This window comes from Talpa occidentalis, unplaced genomic scaffold, assembly GCF_014898055.3.
Source record: "Talpa occidentalis isolate TD23 unplaced genomic scaffold, MPIMG_talOcc4v2.1 talOcc4.2, whole genome shotgun sequence".
NCBI lineage: Eukaryota > Metazoa > Chordata > Mammalia > Eulipotyphla > Talpidae > Talpa > Talpa occidentalis.
Genome location: NW_023602073.1, coordinates 95,689,377 through 95,709,210, shown reverse-complemented (window position 1 = coordinate 95,709,210; position 19,834 = coordinate 95,689,377). Strand labels below are relative to the sequence as shown.

Sequence of the window (19,834 nt, the reverse complement as noted above, 5' to 3'; positions counted from 1 at the left end):
TTAAAGGCATGTAAGATTAGCAAATTTGAAATAGCTGTCATGGAGAAACTCAAAAGAAAACTCAGAAAAGCAATTCAATGAACTCAGGAAGGAAATTAAAAGAGCAGAAGGAGTACTTGACAAAAGAGATTGAGTTATGGATAATAAACAGACTCAGGATGTGAAGAACACAAGAAATAAGATCAGGATTGCTATAGAAAACTTTAGAAATGGAATAGAAAAATAGAACAAGACAATGAACTTGAAGAATGATTCAGGTAGAAGGAGAGAAAGAAAATGAAGAAATGCCACATGAGTGATTTGATTCCAACACAAAAGGCAACAGAGATTCATGGGTATCCCTGAAGGTAAAGAGGGAGAAGCAAACAGGAAGGGTAAAGTATTTAAAGGGAAGTTTCAGGACAGTCTGTGATTTCAATAATTCAAATCTTCAATAATTCAGCAGAAGAAAAATAATGTGAAAATCACACAAAGCAAATGTGGCAACATATTAACAACTGGTTGAATCTAAATGAAGAGTATATAAGCATTCCATAGACTATTATTTCAGCTTTTCTGTATGACTGACAACTTTCAAAATAAAAAGTTCAGAGAAGAAAAAAGCCAGACATGCTTAATTTTGTATGTAATAGAAAAGGGGTATAGAGCATATAGACTAAAGACAAATTTTAATAGTTCCTTATAATCTTTGTGGGAGGGCCTAACTGATAATTTATTCTAATTTTCATATTTAGAAGATTCCCTTTAGTAGGTATATTATTTTTATAGTCAAAAGCAGTTTAAACATGTTCTTTAAAAAATTTAAATAAATGAGCCTGTCGTATTACATAAGCAGGTCTCTTCCCTGACAGTCCACCCAATAAACTCAGGGCAGAGTGTGCAGATCAGAAGGATGTGCTGGCATCTCTGATTTCATTTTCTTCCCAGAACACCTTACAATGAAGATGCAAGGACACTTACTTGGTGCTGGTTCTTATTCTCCATGTGCCCCAGCTTTGTATTCATTTTATCCTGAACTGACCCCAGTTCTGCTTTGATCTCCTCCACAGTTGCCTCCAACTGATTCTCCAGCTTGTTGATTAGAGGTTCACATCGACAGCCATTTATTGGTGCCTAAGAGGAAAACCAAGGAGCCAGTCCAATGGAATTGTTCCTTCAATGAATTTGAGTTCCCACCTCATGCCAGTCAGAATGTCAAGAGGATGCAGATGATGGAGGAGGCAGATTCACCCCGGTGGTGACTTAGATGTCTGACAGGCCAAGCTTTGGGTCTAGTAGGCACTAGCAAGATTCAGAGAGGGTCCCAATATCCTCAAGGCTGCCTGGCCACCACCACCGCCCTCAGGGAAATCTGGGCCCTAGTGACAGCAGCAGAGCTGCCCCATCTAGGTGGGGAGGGCCATCTGGCTTATCTCCAAAGCTCACATCTTCTTAAGTCAATGCCTAAAATGGGTATCAGCCCCAAGGACAATTTCCCTTAAGGTGCACGATCCTCTGTCCTGAAAGGCTCAGCAGTACCTGCATGACTTTCCCGTCCTTGCCCCTGTACAGTGTGTAGAGCTGGTAGGCTCTGAACTCATGGGGAGGGGGTGGTGGCGAACATCGATGCCTGGGTCTCTTTTTAGGGTGATTATGAGCATGTGAGTTCTTTTCGCATCCAGGCTGGTCTGCTGGTGGGGTGGGGTCAGAAAATGCTGATACCTGTGGGAGAGGAAAAAATAATGTACTCAGGTACACCCCTGAGTACCATGAAATCTGCAAAACTGACACCCAGCCTGTGGCTCCCATCTCATCTCCCACTTTTGGCCAAAGAACCCTACTTTCTTTGTCCATGGCATTCTCCTCCAAGCACCACATGTCAAGAAGTATATATCTATGTAATCAATGTGCTAACCCTGGTGGAAGCTAGCCAGGTTTAATTTCTGTACTCTGGCTTCAAATCAGCAAGCCACGTGAAGTGGCTTTTTAGCTGTTGGCCAGGACTCAGTCACAGGGCCCGCCGCCAACCTGCCTCCCAGTCCTGTCTCGGCTGCTTTCATGTGCCTGACCTTGGGCCTTGACTTTCTCCGCCTATTGTCCTTGGCTCTGGGCTCTGGGGAAGCTGACAGGATATCTTCTCTGGCGTCTTCTTTTCTGGGTGCAGCCTGTTCACTGCTAGGGGTGTCTCCTGCTGAGACACTTCCCTACAGAGGGAAAAAAAAAAGCCCCAAATCCTGTTCACTTTTTCAATATCAGCATAAAATTTTGTTTGCAAGACTCCATTCACAAGGGCCCATGAAAATCTTTGCCAGTGTGACACATAGGGAGCACACCTTAACATGTATGCCTTTCCTGGCTGAATATTTGGCTATTATTTTCATTATTAGGTGCCAGACTAAAAATAGTCTTGTTCTAGACCTTCAAGAACCTACCACCGATAAAACATCTTATCATTAGACATTGTTTGTCTTATTCAACAAAAAGTAACCCCACTCATTCTTTGACCTTGGAAGTTCAAAATTCATAGCTGAGAGTGAGAATCGTCTGAGATGAAAAAAATCTCAACATTTCTGGTCCTTGTGAGAACTTTAACAAATTAATATGTACAATTCACACACAGGAGCTTAAGCAGTTCTAATACCTTACCCCTGGAAATTGATAAGACGATTCCAAGATATGGACAGAAGAGTAAGTACTCAGTGATACAAGTTTATGTGCCAAAGTTGTGCCAATATCCTATTTTCTCCCTCCAGGAGTGTCGGAAGCAGAGTTCATTCTAGGGCTGCCGTGTACAGCTGTGCAAACTGCTGACTACACCAGGGCACCTGGCATCAGGACGAGTGATGCAGGGAGAGCTGAATTCAACCCGGGCTTTATTCACCACGTGTGCCCTCTGTGGGGCAGGTCTACCCAGCAGGCATGCTTTGCTGATTTGTACAAAGGAGTCATGCGGGCCAGCACATTTCTTAAGTGGAAAGAAAAGCAGCAACATAGGCCAGTGGTTGTCAAACTTGAGTCCACATCAGATTTACCTGCAGGGGCTATCAAAGACAGATCACTGGGCCCCACCCAGGGTTTCTGTTCCAGTGGGTCTGAGGTGAGGTCCCAGATAACACCATGGACACACTTGAGAACCACTAATCTACAAAATTAAGGTCATGGAACCAGAGAGGTTGGCTATCCAAGTGGGAAGGACAAGACCAAAGATAACATGGGGCTAGTAAAGATACCCACACAGGGTGCCAGAAAAGATGGGAAAGGCACACAATCTGAACTTGTGGAGGAACACAGGACCCAAAGCCAAAGGGAAAGAGACTGACAAGTGTCTGAAGAACTCAGCGGGGAGGAGAGGCGGAGAAGGGCATGGCAGCTTCCATGTGAACCCAGAGGAAGCAGGGAGACAGTTTCCCACCCTAAGTAGATGGGGTTGGGGAGGGGCAGGAGGACTACCTCCCACCTTGCTTTGTGCCACCTCATCTCTTGGCACAGACTGAGCTCTCCTTTCTTCCTTGAGTTTCTCTCTCTTTTTCCTCAGGCTTCGCCCACGACTGAAGCGCAAGACCTGAAGGAGGCAAGAGGCATTGTTACAAACCACGGGTGTGCGTAGCATCAACGTGAGGGAATTCTCCTTGGACCTGGCGCTCTCACTTAAGGAGACTGGAAACTTCCTGCCTAGTGGGAAGTCTAATCATTCACAGCAGACAAGCACCTGCTATGCCTCCCAGGTCTCGTGTAGGCATCGCCGGGACCCAGCGATGGTAGACCAGCTCAAGATGCTTAGAATGGCAAGAGTAATAGGCACAGGCCTCCCTGGTGGCACAAGGGGTTAAGCACAGCACAATGAAGCTACCCACAGCCTCTGCAGCACAAGTTCGAGCCCTGGCTGGCTAGGGGGCTACACACATGGCATAGCAGACCTCTCCTGTCTCGCCCACTGCTCTCCTCAGCAGTGTATTTCAGTCAATCTGCCTGTTCTGTTCCTCACTCTGTCTCTGGTAAATCCTCTCACCCCCAGCAACTCTGGCCTGACCCCTGTTCTTGTATGCATAAATAAAGCTTTTTAAAAAAAATACCAGGCACTTACATGCTGGCCCAGGGCCACCAAGTGGGTGTGCACAAGCTAAGCACTGCTTAACCTCAGGGAGCACCATTCACACAGACTGGCACCCCCTGGAGCTGTGTGGTGTGACAGCCCTGTGCCAGGCACAGTCTCTTTATCTTGGTACACTGGACCCAAACTAAACCATCAGATTTTTCTCCTGGCTAACCAATATCCAACTCATTCAATTTGATTCAAATATGACTGAGGTATATCTGTAAGCCACAGTACCATGGGGCAAGAACATTTTCCCCAAAAGGAGGCCTTTGGTCTGCCCCTTAGAGTGCAGAGGGGTGGAATGGACACAGGTAAGTACACATGAAATCTGAAATACCCAGGATGGAAGCCAGCAGCAAGCTGCAGGAGTTTGGGGCAAGTCATTGGATCCCTGTGCTCTGTCTTCTCAAATGTAAAAATGGGGAGTTGCTGGGATTAACCAAGACAAAGTAGGTGGCTGGCACACCTTGGATCCTCAGTCACTGTCAGGTGCCTCCCACCTGCCATGGTGCCTTCGGGTTGCTGTTGACAAAGGATGTTTAACCTGAGAGTACATATCTTTGAGCTGGTGGAAACCTTCCCTCTGGCTCAGCGCCATACCCTCCTCCCAGTCCTTCTACTCTCAGCTCTAGGGTTTATTCTCGTTAACCAAGGGGGTCCAGACGGTGAAGGTACTTTTCCAAGGTCATACAAAAACATGTTCTGGCCTTCTTATATAAATATGTAAGGGCTCTGTGAAGTTTGACATGTCCCCTCAATATCACACTTTTTTCTTCTTGGGTCATTATGTTCAAGTGCTATCAGTGGATGACAAAAACAACCTCTATGGGGAATGGGTACCACCTAAATGGAAAATTCCTGACAGTATCTTCCTGAACTCACAGAATGTGGCTGGACTGGATTTTATTTTTATTTATTTTTAAAGATTTATTTATTTTTATTTATTTATTTATACAAGCACTGGGTACAGTCAGAAGCGCGGGAGGGTGAGAGAATTCACCAGAGTCAGAGCGGGGAGCAGAGCAGGCAGAAGGGCTGAAGTACACTGCTGAGGGGAGCAGCGGGCGGCAGGAGAGGTCTGCGCGCCATGCGGGACCCTCCTCTGGTGGCCGGGGAGCAGCTGGGAATCGAACTGGCACTGCAGAGGCTGCGGGCAGCTTCGCAACCCAGCACTCAACCACTGCGCCACCGGGGAGGCCCTTTTTTTTAAAATTTTATTTATACAAGAACCAGGGTACAGGCCAGATGTGCGGGAGGGTGAGAGGATTCACCAGAGACAGAGCGGGGAACAGAACAGGCAGACTGATGAAATACACTGCTGAGGGGAGCAGTGGGCAAGGCAGGAGAGGTCTGCTGTGCCATGTGGGTTTCTCCCCAGCCAGCCGGGATTGAACCCACGCTGCAGAGGCTGCGGACAGCTTCACAGTGCGGCGCTCAACCACCTGCGCCATCAGGGAGGCCCTGGACTGGATTTTAAAAAACATATTCTTACTCCATAAGTCAGCAGTTCTGAAAGGGTCCAGGGTCTTCTGAACCCACAAGGCTAAAGTGATTTTCATCATCTCAACAATGTTGGCCTTTTTCACTCTCTCACTCTTTCATGATCATACAGTGTCATTTAGCAGAGGCTGTGCCTGGAGTATTGCAATAGATTGCATGGAGAAATACTGATATTCGTTCTTTATTTTTAAATAAGACAGTAAGGAGACTTGCAAAAATGTAAAACAATGCTTTCTCAATTTTTAAAACTAATTCACAAAGTTTATGTTAATATAAAGTGGTCTTATTTTTATGAGTAAATATCCTTCATATTTTTTGACTCTAATTTCCAATATGGTAGCTATTGATACCACTCACATGTAAAAGTATCCTTAAGGCAGTCAGTTGTAAGCTATTTCTAAAGTTAAATTCAGCCTCACTAGAATTTGAGCCTGACAAAAGGGAAGTGACTAGTGTCTGTCTCTCCTCCGGTTTATGGTCTCTTAGGACAGGACACAGAGCCAGACCCAGTCTGAAATTCACTTTCAGTAGCATTTGTGAATCGTGTGAATCAAAAATGATATGCAGAGGTTATCAATGCCCAAAACCATTATCAAAAAAGCTCCTTCCATACCCCAAGTTACTAGCCAGGGAAAATCACTTTGCATGACTTACAGCCTTTTGCAGTTACCATTTCATCTACCAGATAGAAATCATTGATCTTCTCCAGTTCACAGAAAGCAGGCTATTTCTGTAGCTACAGATGAATAGAACAGCATGCATACAAGTTTATGCACATTCCAACGTCCCTTCTTTGAGAATAGGGCTTAACATGGACAACCTGTAAAATAAACTTTTGTAAACGGTGAGCCCATTTAATTGCTATTCAATATATGGGCATGGAAGAACTTGCTTAAGTCATTTTTAAATGGAAACAAAAAGGAAAACTGCATAGAAAGTGGTCCGTGGAAAAGCTTTCTTCACTATGAATTAAGGACGTTGGGATCTGGAAATCAGGTGGGAAAAGGCACGTCCATCTTTGTGTGTCTAGAGGAGGTTCCATCCCATAAGACTTGAGGATGTTCATATACCTGAGCAAGGGGCTAGCTGTCCAGTAAACTATCAGACACTAAAATACCTGATATTTTGATAACCATGGATTCTGAACTTAAATAGCACCCCATACTTTTTGATCCATGAGAGACTAACATTTTTATCAGGTTTATGGATGTAAATTTGCTGAGGATTTTGTTACAAATAGATGAAGGGAGGTGAACTTTTTTCTAAAGGAGCACCTAACTCACTCCTGGACTTCCTGGCACAAGAGGTGGTCAGTTTTGTAAAAGAATTTTTTTTTAACTTCCAGAAACCACTAGTTATATCAGACACGTTACTTTTCTATTTTTTTTTTTAAGATTTATCTATATTTATACAAGAATTGGGGTACAGGCAAGCCAGAGATGCACGGGAGGGTGAGAGAATTCCCCAGAGACAGAGTGGGGAACAGAACAGGCAGACGGACCAAAGAACACTGCTGAGGGGAGCAGCGGGCGAGACAGGAGAGGTCTGTCCGGCCATGTGGGTTTCTCCCTGGCTGGCCGGGAATCGAACTCATGCTGCAGTGGCTGTGGATTGTGTCATAGGTTGTGTCTTAAGCCCTGCGCCACCAGGGAGGCCCCAGGCACGTTTTTAAAACTTAGATGAAAAAAAGGCCATGCACAATACTGGCTGGGGTGGGACTATGATGCACCAGGCTATTTCCAGAATCTTCCTCTGGCTCCCTAGACATTGTCATCCCGAAAGAGTAACCCAGAGTAACGTGAGAAAACAATCAGTGTTCACTGTAATGCAATACAGAATTACCCCAATCTGGAAATAATCTAAATGCCTAACATTAAGGAAGTGGCTTAACAAAATGACAGCAACAAAAAAGAATACAATGCTTCCAGAACACAGAGGAATAATTGTGAAGGTTGCAGATCATTTCCCTGTGATAGGATAAAGGGAAGACTAGAAAAGGGTATGACTGCATTGTAGAGTAGATGCAATCCTAAAAATCGTCTCTGTGGAAGGTAATATGAAAAAGCAAACACAGTTATTTCAAGGTGCTGAATGATAAATAGCTTACAAATCATCATTATTAATTGTTATTTAGATAATTTAACCTCAATTCAAGTGATGACAGTCATTTTTAAAAGCTGAATGATGACCAAAGTACCATTATTCAGTAAAAAAGTAAAGAAAGCTGTTCAGGTTTTCCCTACTATTTCAAAGTAAAGTGTTCCCATTTGGTTCTGATTTAGTAAGTTATTTTTGGTTTCCAGACAAATGAATGGTGATAGCATTGTCAGACCTTCAAAATAACCAAATAGGAAAGCTACTTTCCGGTGTCAGAGACAACCCGAACTGTACTTAACTGCCTCAGGTGGACATTTACAGCTTTGTCCAGAGTGGACACAGGAAATACCTCTAGGAAATACCTCTTTTAATCATTTGGTCAAGTGGATGCTCCCCTCTTCTTAAAGTCCATCTATTTGTTCAGGGCTTTTGCTCCAAACTCCTAAGTCATGATCTCCTTGTGTGATGTTTTAAACTAAAGTGCCTTCCCTGGCTGAGCGCCCGGGACATTAGATTAGGAAGCTGGCAGCACCAACCATCCAGCTACTGGGAGGGTGTGATGCCCACATGCGAAAAGCGGTCTGCTGAGCCTGCTGCAGTCTCGGGTTCAGCAACCCCGGAGGCCCACATGGATTTCTACATTTTCTGCTGGCGGATTAATGAGCCCATCAGTTCCCTATTTAAGTTAGCTTGAATTGGCTTCAGTAGGTGGACACTGCAGCCCCGTGTAATATGATGGAAAATGCAATAAATCCTACCTGGGGAGCTTTGGTGAGAAGAAGAGCAACTTCTGGATTATTGTGGTAGCGGGCAGTCTCCAGCGGAGTCTGGCCTGCCTAAGGAAGGACAGGGAGGACAAGTCAGTAAAGAGCACCACTCTGCACACTCACACACGCACATGGCCCCGCGGGGACAGCAATCTGCACACAGTCATGCCCAACAAATACTGCCACACATACAGGTGAGTCTCGCTAATTCCATCCAACGAGGGAGCAAAGTCACCTTGAGGTCAGGGTGGGAAACAACACACAGCAACAGGGGGCGAGCTTTAGGTACATGAGCAGTGTGCTGTAGGAGGCAAAGGTGTGGGCAGTGCACACCAAGGAATGCTTCCTGGGGACACAGGGAAAGTGGAAATCACATAGGGTCAAGGTGAAGAGTTCAGTTGCGGAAACAACAGAAAGGATCATAAAATCAGCCAACCGAAGAATTTCCCCTGGAGAACAATGAGCAGGACACCAGGAAGGCTCAATCCGGGCCCAGCCTCTGAGTCTCAGAAACTGGATTGTGAAAAACAATTAGGAAGCTATGGCCATAATGCAGACTCTAGGGAGAGAGAAGTAAAAAACCAGGAGCTAGCAACAGTGGGATTCAGCAGCCAGGAAAGGTATCTGAGGTAGCCTCAATGGCACCATGATGGCACTGGAGCTGTGAGGAGGGAGGGGAGCCCGATTTGGGAGCCTTCGCCAGTCTCAACACACCCCGATTCTCCAGTCATGCCACACAACCCTTCTGCCCCTGTCCTCTGAGCCAGTCCTAGCCCAGGAGGGCAGCAACCACTAGTGAGCTTCGAGAAGAAAGGCGCCTTCAGCTGGTGCCTGCTGCGGGATCTGGGGGTGTAAGGGGCAGAAGGATGCGGAGCAGGATCTCTATGATTCTAGCAGATGAGTGGAGGAGTCCTGGAGACCTCAGTGGCTTTCCAGGCTTTATTTGGGATTTACCAGGTACATGGCAGGCAGGGGTGCCGGGAGGCTGGCAGGCCTCCCAGCCCCCAGCAAGTCTTTACTCTTTCTGGGCTCTCCGGTGTTCTCTCATGGCCATTTCTTCTCTGCTCCTTTCACTCTCGTTCTCTATGCTTCTCTGGCGTCCCCGTGACGCCGCCCTTATAGGCCCAGCCTTAGCCCAGGTGTACCCACTTATGCATGCCCACATCCCACTCCAGGTGCCCGCCATCAGGCATGCATTCAGGACCGCAAGGATCCATCACTAATCCTAATGGTGGGAGGGCAGAAAAGCCTGATACTTTTTCACTTACCCTACAATCCACCCCCTCAGGGTTTTCTGCCATACAGTGTATACAAGTTATACACACATTTCTCTTGGCAATATGAACACTGCAGCCATGGCCCACAAATGCAAATGAAATACATCACAATATAACAAATACAACAGAACACAAATAAGTCCAGGTAGGGCACCAACCTAGTGGCAAAAGACAAGATTACTGGCACCAGCAGATGATCCATCACTTCTGCTGCCAAAGGCACTGCTCATACGAGGGAGGAGGACCCCTCAGGCATCTGCTGTCACACACCAGGAGCCGTCAGGCTTCCTGGCCTTCTCCGGCTGTGGTCTCAGCCACAAGCCACACACCGCATCCACCCCCAGGATGCACTCACTCTGGGATTGGCGATTCTATATTGTTGGGGGTACTCACCCAACCCTCAGGATTTCTGTCTGCATTCACTCCAACACTCGGCTTTCATAGCCACCAATGCGACACGCAGACCCCTGCACTCAGGCCAACCCACTGCACAAGCACATGGGTCGGGGATCCATGGATACAAGCTCCACATGCAGCCTCTTTGGCTTGGGCTTCACAAGCCACGTTCCCCACCCGCCCCCCAAGGACAGACTCCTCAGATCCTCACCCTTACTCGACAATGAATGGGGCATCACCCACAGGTGATTTTAAGAGACTCACTGGCCTTCACATATTTAAGCTTCTTAACAGCCAGCCGCTCAGGGCTTCCCAATCTCAGCACCAGCTTTTTGCCTTTCTAAGCTGGCTTTTTTCTCTGCTTGCTGCAGAGAAATTGGCGAGGGCTTCCTCCCTCAGCCAGCTGTGGGCTCTTATACTAAGGCCCACCAGCCACACCTTGATTTTTATCTCCTGGGGTTTACAAACGATACCATCCACCACCAGGGTCCCCAACATGTTAACAACCTGCCAAGATTCCTCTGCCTTCTGGTGGGATTGTCAGTCCAAGTGCATTAGTCCCAAGTCCATGGGCTTCTTCCTTGTGTCAGCACTGGCGAGCTCTGAATCATGGTCCTCTTTCTTTCCCCAACATTTCTGCTGTCTCAGGAGTCTTAGGCAGGTCCTCTCAGGTGTCTCCTCCTCCAAGAGAGGTCTTGTCTATCTCCTATGTTGCCATGACGCCTCCAGCGTTTTCACAGGCTGTCTGCTACTCCTCAGTCCCTCCAGAAGTCTTCAGATGGCTCCACACCCGTCTGCTTCAGATTATCTTGTCGTCTTACGCCAAATGTAAGGGGCAGGAGGATGCGGAGCAGGATCTCTATGATTCTAGCAGATGGGTGAAGGAGATGTCCTGTAGCCCTCAGTGGCTTTTCAGGCTTTATTTGGGATTTACCAGGTACAAGGCAGGCAGGGGTGCTGGGGGGCCGGGAGGCTGGCAGGCCTCCCAGCCCCCACTGTCTTCACTGTTTCTGGGCTCTCCGGTGTTCTCTCGTGGCCATCTTCTCTGCTCCTTTCGCTCTTGTTCTCTACGCTTCTCTGCTCTACTGGAGTCCTCGTGACGCCGCCCTTATAAGCCCAGCCATAGCCCATGTGTACCCACTTACACATGCCCACACCCTACTCCAAGTGCCTGTCATTAGGCATGCATTCAGGACCGCAGAGATCCATCATCAATCCTAATGGCAGAAGGGCAGAAAAGCCTGATACTTTTTCACTTCCCCTACAGGGGGAAATGGTGGAGGGAAGGAATACTGAAAGAGAGGCATGAGATACAGTGGTGTGGGGGAGAAAGGAGTCAGAGTTTTGAGGAAGCTTTATCTGATACGGCCATTTGTTCTGAGGATCACACCATTTACAGACCCAGAAGTCACTTTTATTTTTTTAAGATTTATTTGTTTATGCATACAAGAACTGGGGTACAGGCCAGAGGTGTGGATGATGAGAGGATTCACCAGAGACAGAGTGGGGAACAGAACAGGCAGACTGACAAAAATACTCTGCTGAGGGGAGCAGTGGGCGAGATAGGAGAGGTCTGCTGCACCATGTGGGTAGCTCCTTGGCTGGCCAGGGATCGAACTTGTGCTGCAGTGGCTGCGGATAGCTTCACAGTGCTGTGCTTAACCCATTGCGCCACCAGGGAGGCCTCCAGAAGTCACTTTCAGTAACAACCACTTAGCCACTCCTGACTTTCTTTTCCATTCTAGGAAGTGCTCATTAAAGCTGTGCCCTCAGCATTGTGGCTTCAGGAGGCTCTACCTTCTTCCAGAGTGAAGATGTGTGCTCCCCAATATGTAGGCGTTGAGGCAGTAACAATACATTATGAAAAGAAGTGGAAACGGACATTGTTGTAACTCACGTTATTAACAATGGTCCCATCTGCTCCAGCTTCCAGTAAGATTTTAACCACCTTCTTGTGATTTAGGGCAGCAGCAACATGAAGAGCTGTGTCTCCAGCCTGAAATTAATCAGAAGAAAGTCTGCTAAACTGCATCTGATCATGGCCCACGGTCCTCTGGCTTTTCATGCCATGGCCTGGTGGTGAATTTCCAAAGTTGGATTAAAATTTGCCTGTGACTGACAGGGTGCCCTTTGCCCAAGTGTTATGTGGGTCTTTTTAAAGAGATCTTGGAACTAAGTGACCTATGCATAAATATTTTTTTCTGACTGGGGATACCAGAAATCACAAGATTTAATACAAGGGGCAAAAGTAACACTGGGTTGGGGTTGTTGAGCCCTTCTTCCATCAGGGCAGAGGGAGGAGCAAGCAGCCAGGGACTGGCAGGCTAGCCACTCTGGACCACGTCCACTGGCCAAGCAGACGAGAGGCGGTTTCTCTGTTAACCTCTAGGCTAGGCTGAGCGAAAGTTGTGAAGGTGGCTACTTCTCACACCAGAGGAGAAACAGCTGAGCCCTGCTCTGCCTGCGGGGATGTGAAGAGGCCGATGAATCATTCAGTGGCTCTTTGTTTGGGAGGGTCACTGAGAATTAGCACTCACTTAAGACCAGCTGCTTTAAACCTCTTACCTGATACCCTATATGTTCACGTTTTCTTTATAAAGGGACTATGTTCAGATCAACTATGAAAGGGGAATACAGACAAATGCAGGTTGGTGGGCCAATTCCAAATCCTGCTGCTCCCCCAAACCCCAACCAAAATAACTGAGAAATATAAGGGAAGTGAAACACTCCTTTCTGCTGTCAGGTGATCAGGTAAAATTTTTTTTTTTCTGGGGCAGCATAAAAATCCAAGCATCCTCCCCCAGTGAGTAGCTGGGCCAGTGTTTATTTCATTGTGAGTCACCTAGTGGTTTGTGTTGGAGAAATCTGTAGCAGTGATTTCCAGTCTTGGTTGCACATTAGAATCAGCTGGAGAGCTATAAAAACCCTTGACCAGGGTCCCACCCCCAGATGTTCTGATTTAGTCCATCTGGAGTATGGATTGTGTTGTAACATGCCTCGAAGGTGAGAAGCACTGGCTAGTGGGGGCTGAATGGGGGTAATCTGATGAAGTAGAATCTACCGGGAGGTTACAGAATGACAGAATTTAGCTATTTTTATTAGGTCTTGGTTCTTAATACTGTCTTTATATTCAGACTGGGAATTTTTTAAAAATACCATTGCCTGGGTAATCTGGCCATTTAAACTGGGGTGGAATTCAGGAATGCCATTTTCAATTCCCTTGTAGATTTTTATATGCAGTCAGAATCAAAAACTATTATTTTAGGGTATATTTAACCTTAATCACAATCTAATTTTAAGTTTCAGATATATGCACCCAAACTTCAGAAAAAAACAATAAATAGATCAACTAGGTATCAGTAAATACAGACATTTTATTTTTTACCCAAATGACTACCGAAAATCATAGACATTTTCATGGAACACTAATAATCACAGTTCTATTTCAAAATCCCAGCCTCTGTAGCAGATACAGATCATGCACCCAATTTTACAGAAACCAGACTCCATCAGTTCAATACAGGGACAACTCAAGGAACAGGACTCGGAGTCATGAGACACCTAATTTCCTCGCTTATTTACTAAGCCACATTCTTTTTTGTGGATTTCCTTTTTAAAATCATATTAAAAACAAAACCTGCCCCCAAATCTAGAAAATGTTCAATATGCAAAAGTGGTGGTAAGCACGAGAAATGTAACAGCAGGCTTTCTCTAGGAGGGCAGATAAACCACAGAACTCAGTGAAATGCCCGTGCAAAACCAGCACTGGCTGAGTCCCAACCCGGGAGAGGGCACCGCCTCCCAGCTGCCTCTGCTCCACTTTGCACCCACACACCTGTAAGTTAGCCCTGTGGGGAGGACTCATGCACTGACCTGGTTCTTTTCATGGACAGAACAGAAAGCACTGAGGAGGAGCTTAATGATGGACAAATGATTATAGCGTGCGGCAACGTGCAAACAGGTGTCGCCTGCCTGCGGACAGAAATCAAACTCTAAGCACAGTCTGAGTGGTTACAAAACAGAAAGTAAAAAATATTAAAAGTAAAAATATTTAAAAGCACATATTTTTTAAAGGATGTCAGTCTAAATTACAGGTGTCTCCTCCAGCACAGATGACCTACACCAAGCCTCACAGCTTTTGCTATTGTGCAGAGTCCTGCTTCTCCCACCATGCACTCTGCCTTCGGGTTTGACATACTGTCTGCTCCCTAGAACGAGACCTCCACAAGAGCAGGGTCTTGTGGGCAGCCTCTGCTTTATCCAGTACTTGACTGGAGCCCACCGATACCAGCATCTCCTACAACTCAAAGACTGGAAATGAGCTGTTCCCCTCACAGATCCGTCACAGTGGAAAGGATGGGGCAACAGGGTGAACTCTCCGACTGTAAGATCCTACGTGTTCTAAAAAATTCAAGGAGCATCTTATTTTAGTAGGAACACAATAGCCTATCTGGAGCCATAGAGTCTGGGGACCTGATAAGGGTCGATCACTGGGAGTGAAAAAAGGGCAGAAAAAAATCCGGATCAAGAGCTTCCTTACTGGTCACAGGCAGACAACAAAACTGGAGCCAGAAAATAGTTACTGTCATCAGCATTCTTTTGATGTTTCCCTCCTAGCTCTGTCTAGAGATGGGCCACTCAGCCCTTCGCCCTTACATTGAGGAGCCAAGATCAAAGCTGAGTTTAAAGCATTCTGAGAAGCACCGTAGAAGAGCCTGCCCCCTACAGGGAGGCCCCAGCTCAGGCCAATTTCGAAAGAAGCCTCAATCAGTTTCAATAGTCAGGTGGCTGAGGCAGGAGGTTAACAAAGGGATCGCAGGTTGTGGAGGGAGGGGGGACACCCACGTGACCTCCCTGGTCAGGCACCCTCTAACAACCACTGACCTGTTGGGACACTGACCTGTTGTCCAAGGACAACTCAATTTGCAGATGCCGGGCATGGAGCACCAGACGACCTTCCTTACACACACCGTTCATAATTGCTAAAAATACACCTTGTGGGAGGAGACTTTAAAACATTTAGTGGTTTCTTAAACTCATTTACCAGACACAGGCTTAAGAAGAGAGATTCAGGAGCAAGGGGAAAAGGAGGAGGAAAGAATCTCGATTCTTGTTTTAGGAAGTTAGTGAAGAATGAATACTTTTTAAAGTGGCCCCAAACAAATTTTACATTTTTATTTTCTAGATGTTAAGGCTCAAGTATGCTTTCAGGATGAGTTTCTGAGGAGGCGAGAGCAAGCGCGAGAAGCCGGTTTGTTCACCCACATTATTTTTGAGGTCTGCGCGGGACCCGCCCAGCAGGAGGACGCGGGTGCTCTGGGAGTGACTGTTCTGGCAGGCCAGGTGCAGAGCTGTGTTCCCCGCCTTGGAGAGAGGCAAGAGAAGGGAGGACACGTTAGCAACACACTTGTCCCCAGACAGACGCCAGGCAGGCCTCACAGGAGTCAATTCTCACATTCTCTGCCTTGTGACCGGTGGTCCCGGCCAGGGTGCTTCACAGTGGCAAGTACATTTACTGTGGAATCCAAACAGACAAAAGAATCACATCTGTCATAAAATCTTGGTTGCTAGTCCTGCCTCTACCACTCACTAGTGGAAAGCCACTGGGCAAGGCACTTACGAGAGCTGCAGCCCTTCTAGGGACTTCGATTTACTCAGCTTGGGGGTAGAGACCTGGCTATTCCAGTTGTGGGTTTTGTTTTTGTTTTTGTTTTTTTTACATTTTTAAAAGGGCAGGTTATGAGGTAAAGGAGAGGACAAGATGCTTGCTTGCACAGACACAAGCAGGCTGAAAGAGCTGCAGCTGTTTTGAAAAGGGAAAAAGGTTTGTGAAAAGAAAGACCTGAATAGCCACAGGAGGGCAGAGAGCTGCCTGACCAGGTTTTAGCACAGAACATCCAGTATTTGGGGAAACCCGTGGGTCTAGGATAAAGTAGGACAGCTGGTAACCCTAGGCCTAGTCATTTGAGTGGGTTCGTTTCTACCTCATTTTGTTTGTTTAAAGTGTCCCAGGAGATTTTAAAGTGCAGCCAGATAGAGAACCACTGCTAGTTTGGGTCTCAAAATGAAGAATCTGTCCATGTTTTAAACATTCCATTCCAAGTGAAAGGGCTGTGTTTCACTTAGTGTAATTCTCATCGCACACAGTAGGTTGTCTCAAAGTTGTTGGCTTTCTGAGTCATTAAGCATGTGCTGAATAAATGAGTGAAGTATTGATTTAAAAAAAAACCCTGATAGTTTAAGAAATATATCAAAATAATTTACTTTGCCAGTAAGAAATATCAATTATGCTGAAAAGCATTTGGTCAAGAAAATGAAAAACCATGTGTTTAGATAAATTACATATATCCATATGATGGACTATTACTCAGCAATAAAAATAATCACATATAACAACATGATGTAATCTCAGAAGCATGTTAAGTGAAAAGTCAGATGTGAAAGGTAGCATACTATATGAATGCATTTATATGGTCTTCTGGGCAAGGCCAAACAAACTGATGGTGGTCAAAAGATGGGAGTGGTTGAGTAGGTTGCCAACAAAGGGCATGAAGGATTTTTTTGGGGGGAATGATGGAAATATTCTGGTTTTTGATTATTGTGATGGCTACACCATTGAATATATTTGTCAAAACTACAGGACAGTATACCTTAGAAGGATGAAATTTACTGTCAAAACCTGACTTTAAAAAAATGTGATCTAGGTAGACATGCATAGCAGGCATTTTTCCTACCCTGCTACAGTTGCTGAATAAGACTTAAAGGCATACTATTTGGGTTTAAAAAAAGGAAATCCTGACATTTGTGACAAAAAGGGGTGGATCTAGAAGACATAATACTAAGTGAAATAAGCCAGACACAGAAAGATAAATACCAGATGCTCTCACTTAGATGAGGAATCTTAAAAAAAAAAAAAAATTGAACTCACAGAAACAAAGACTAGAAATGTGGCTTGGGGATACTGGGAAAATAAGGAGAGGTTGGTAAAAGGATACGAGCTGTAGTGGCAAGCCTGTAGGCTGGCCAAGCAGGGAGGCCAGGGGCCAGAAGTCAGGCTGCAACCAAGCTTCCCAGACCCCCACAAATCTTTATTCTTCCTCTGGGCTCTCTGGCGTTCCCCTGTGGTCTTGCCTCTCTGAAGTCACTCATCCTCTCGGAGTGACGCTGCCCTTATATCCTCAGCCTCCAGGCTCAGATGTGCACACTCACGCATGCCCACACCACACTCCAGGTGTCCACCATCAGGCACTCATGCCCTGAGCCTTCTGCATGTGCCTTCTGCATTAGCACAATCAAGCCCGCAGGTGATGGCTACAAAGGCCAGCGGCATAAAAAGCCCGATTATTTCATTTACCCTACAAGCTTTCATTTGAAAGTTGAGTAAGGTGTGAAGATCAAACATACACATGGTGGCTATAATTGATCACACTGTATTATATAATTACAATTTGCTAAGAGCAGAAAGAAAAAGGGAAATATGTGAGGTGAATAATATGTTGATTAATGCAAGGAGGAAATTCTTTCATAACACTTATGTATATAAAATTATCATAGTTCACTTAAAGTATCTTACAAATTGGTTTCTCAATAATACCTTCATAAAGCTGGGACAGTGGGTGGGGAAGGACTTTTCTAGAGGTCTCATTAATTTGTGGCTGGTGCAGAATGTACAAGTCCCTTTTGGGGGACAGCAGCTTACCTGTACCTCCAGCAGCCTTTGCTGCTTTACCTGAGAGGGAACTTGTGGCTCTCCACAATACTTTCAGGTACTTCCTGGGATAGAAGGCAACGTGGTAGAAAAGACATACTTCAGCTCATTTATGGCCCTAATCATTCCACAAAAGGGCTCCAATGGCTCCCAGCCTATGTTACCTTCTCCATTAACCTTCCACTTCTCAAAGTTGGTATGTACTTACCAACTCATGTTCTAGACCATGTACAGCTCGGGAGAAGGAGAGCAGCCACCAACCTGCCAGGCACTACTGGAAATATTACCAGGCAGGGCTTGCTTCTTCTCCTCAAGCTTTTGACCAGAAATAAGAGCAGAGGAAACAGCCTTCAGGACCAGATTGCAGGTCTAGAGGCAGAAATGAAGAGTTGGCTACCCCTAAGGAAGCAGGCAATTGAAGGGGCAAAGAGCCCGACTCTGACAGGGCAGGGGCCAAGACTGGGAAAGGCACAGGCATGGAGCTCTAGGTAGAGGCCAAGGTCATGTAGGGGAGACAGCTTCAGACTGAGGAGCTTTACTGGAAGGTTTCTGAGCAGAGGGGATCAGAATGGAGAAGGGACTAGACAAGCTGGTCAATTTGCTGTGACGTTTCTGAAGTGATCCAAGGACACATTAATAATAAACACAGAAATAGAGGGGCAGGTGTGAGAGAGATAAGACGTATTGAGGGACTGGAGTGGAGAGAGAGGAAAACAAGGGAGAAGAAACGCTATGGTTCTGCCGCTGTCTGCTGTCTGTGAGGGCAGGCTGGCTTGCTTAACTATATTCTAGCAGAACAATGGAAAACAGTGTTAGAGCCAGGATGGGTGAAAGGAAGTCAAAGCCACTGGAGTAGGTTCTCTGGCTCACCACGTAGATCATGCTCGCTAGGGAGTTTCAATCTCCCACCTCCCCTGCCAGGTTCAATGTGCTCCACTGTGCTCTGGCTCTGCTCAGCGAGAGGAGGCAGAAGCCCACACCATCCTCACGTATGAGGGAGGCGTCTGAGCACCTGCTGGGCCTCACCTTGTTCTTGGCAAGCACGTTAGCTCCTGCTTTAACGAGCAGCTTGGCGGACTGGCTGAAACCGTGCCAGGAAGCTTCATGCAGCGCCGTATTCCCGTCCTGAGGAACAAACAAGGGTGAGAGAGCACATTACCCCAGCCCTGACTCATCTCACTATAATCACTATATCACAGAGTATTTTTAGGGTACACCAGGTCTTTCTCAACTGGGGTTTCTCATCAAACCACAGAATCTATAAAATTATTTGAGTGACCAGCTTCTCATCTTCCAAGAAAGGAACACAATGAGTACCGTTCTAGATTCATGATCTACAACAGCTGCCTGAAGCCGTTGGGGCTTAATTCTGGGAACCCCAGTGGGAAGGGATCATGTTTAACAGAAAGTAATACCAAGATAGTATAATACCCACCCCCTCCCTTCTCCATCACAGCTTTGGGGTCTGCTTTGCTTTGGCCCCAGAGAACCCTGCAAAGATCAAGCAGATGAAGAGCCCAGCTTTCTAAATTCCAATTTCTAAATTAGACTTCCTTGTCGAAGCCACACCCCCTTGTGGGAGTCAGCAACTTTTGGTCCCAGTGCCAGCCCCAGCCCCAATGAACTTGGCTGCTGTGTCACTGTCCCTTGAAATGGCGCTGGCTTGGAAGCTGTGCTAGGAATTAGCGAGGGCGGGGCACTCGGGGCCATCATGTTGTTGAGGCTCATCTGGTTGTTTCAGCACCACAGCAGAAGGTGATCAGCTCAGTAACTGAGAGGGGCTCCTGACCACGGAGGGGGTGCCGACAAAGTAGGTGCAGGAATACATTCTCAGGGGATGAGGGCAAGTAGCGGGAGCTACTCCCCAAGCAAAGAAGATAGAGACCATTGGGATTTCTTAAAGAAAAAACTATTTTTGCATTTTTTCCCCTGCCAAGATAACTTAATAAATTAGCTTTCACTTTATCTTAAAAAACAGGTCTTAAAAAAAAGAAACAGGTCTAGGGGCCCCCAC

At 46.2% G+C, this 19,834-nt stretch overlaps 1 protein-coding gene and 1 pseudogene across 4 annotated transcripts in view; both read right to left on the bottom strand.

Moving 5' to 3' along the window:
- Nucleotides 1-19,834, bottom strand: part of ANKRD6 (ankyrin repeat domain 6) — a 152,537-nt gene that overhangs the window by 7,571 nt on the left and 125,132 nt on the right. For 3 of the 4 annotated variants that reach the window (XM_037520105.2, XM_037520106.2, XM_054699031.1), the window contains 9 exons: nt 18,847-18,945; nt 15,378-15,476; nt 13,986-14,084; nt 12,010-12,108; nt 8,431-8,508; nt 3,437-3,541; nt 2,049-2,183; nt 1,519-1,701; nt 961-1,113 (listed from right to left, as the gene is read on the bottom strand). In XM_037520105.2, the coding sequence (XP_037376002.1) occupies nt 961-1,113; nt 1,519-1,701; nt 2,049-2,183; nt 3,437-3,541; nt 8,431-8,508; nt 12,010-12,108; nt 13,986-14,084; nt 15,378-15,476; nt 18,847-18,945 (1,050 nt within the window). The remainder of the gene's footprint in view (nt 1-960; nt 1,114-1,518; nt 1,702-2,048; nt 2,184-3,436; nt 3,542-8,430; nt 8,509-12,009; nt 12,109-13,985; nt 14,085-15,377; nt 15,477-18,846; nt 18,946-19,834) is intronic. The other variant, XM_054699032.1, reaches the window with a different exon arrangement.
- Nucleotides 19,258-19,741, bottom strand: LOC119252693 (ATP synthase F(0) complex subunit C2, mitochondrial-like; annotated as a pseudogene).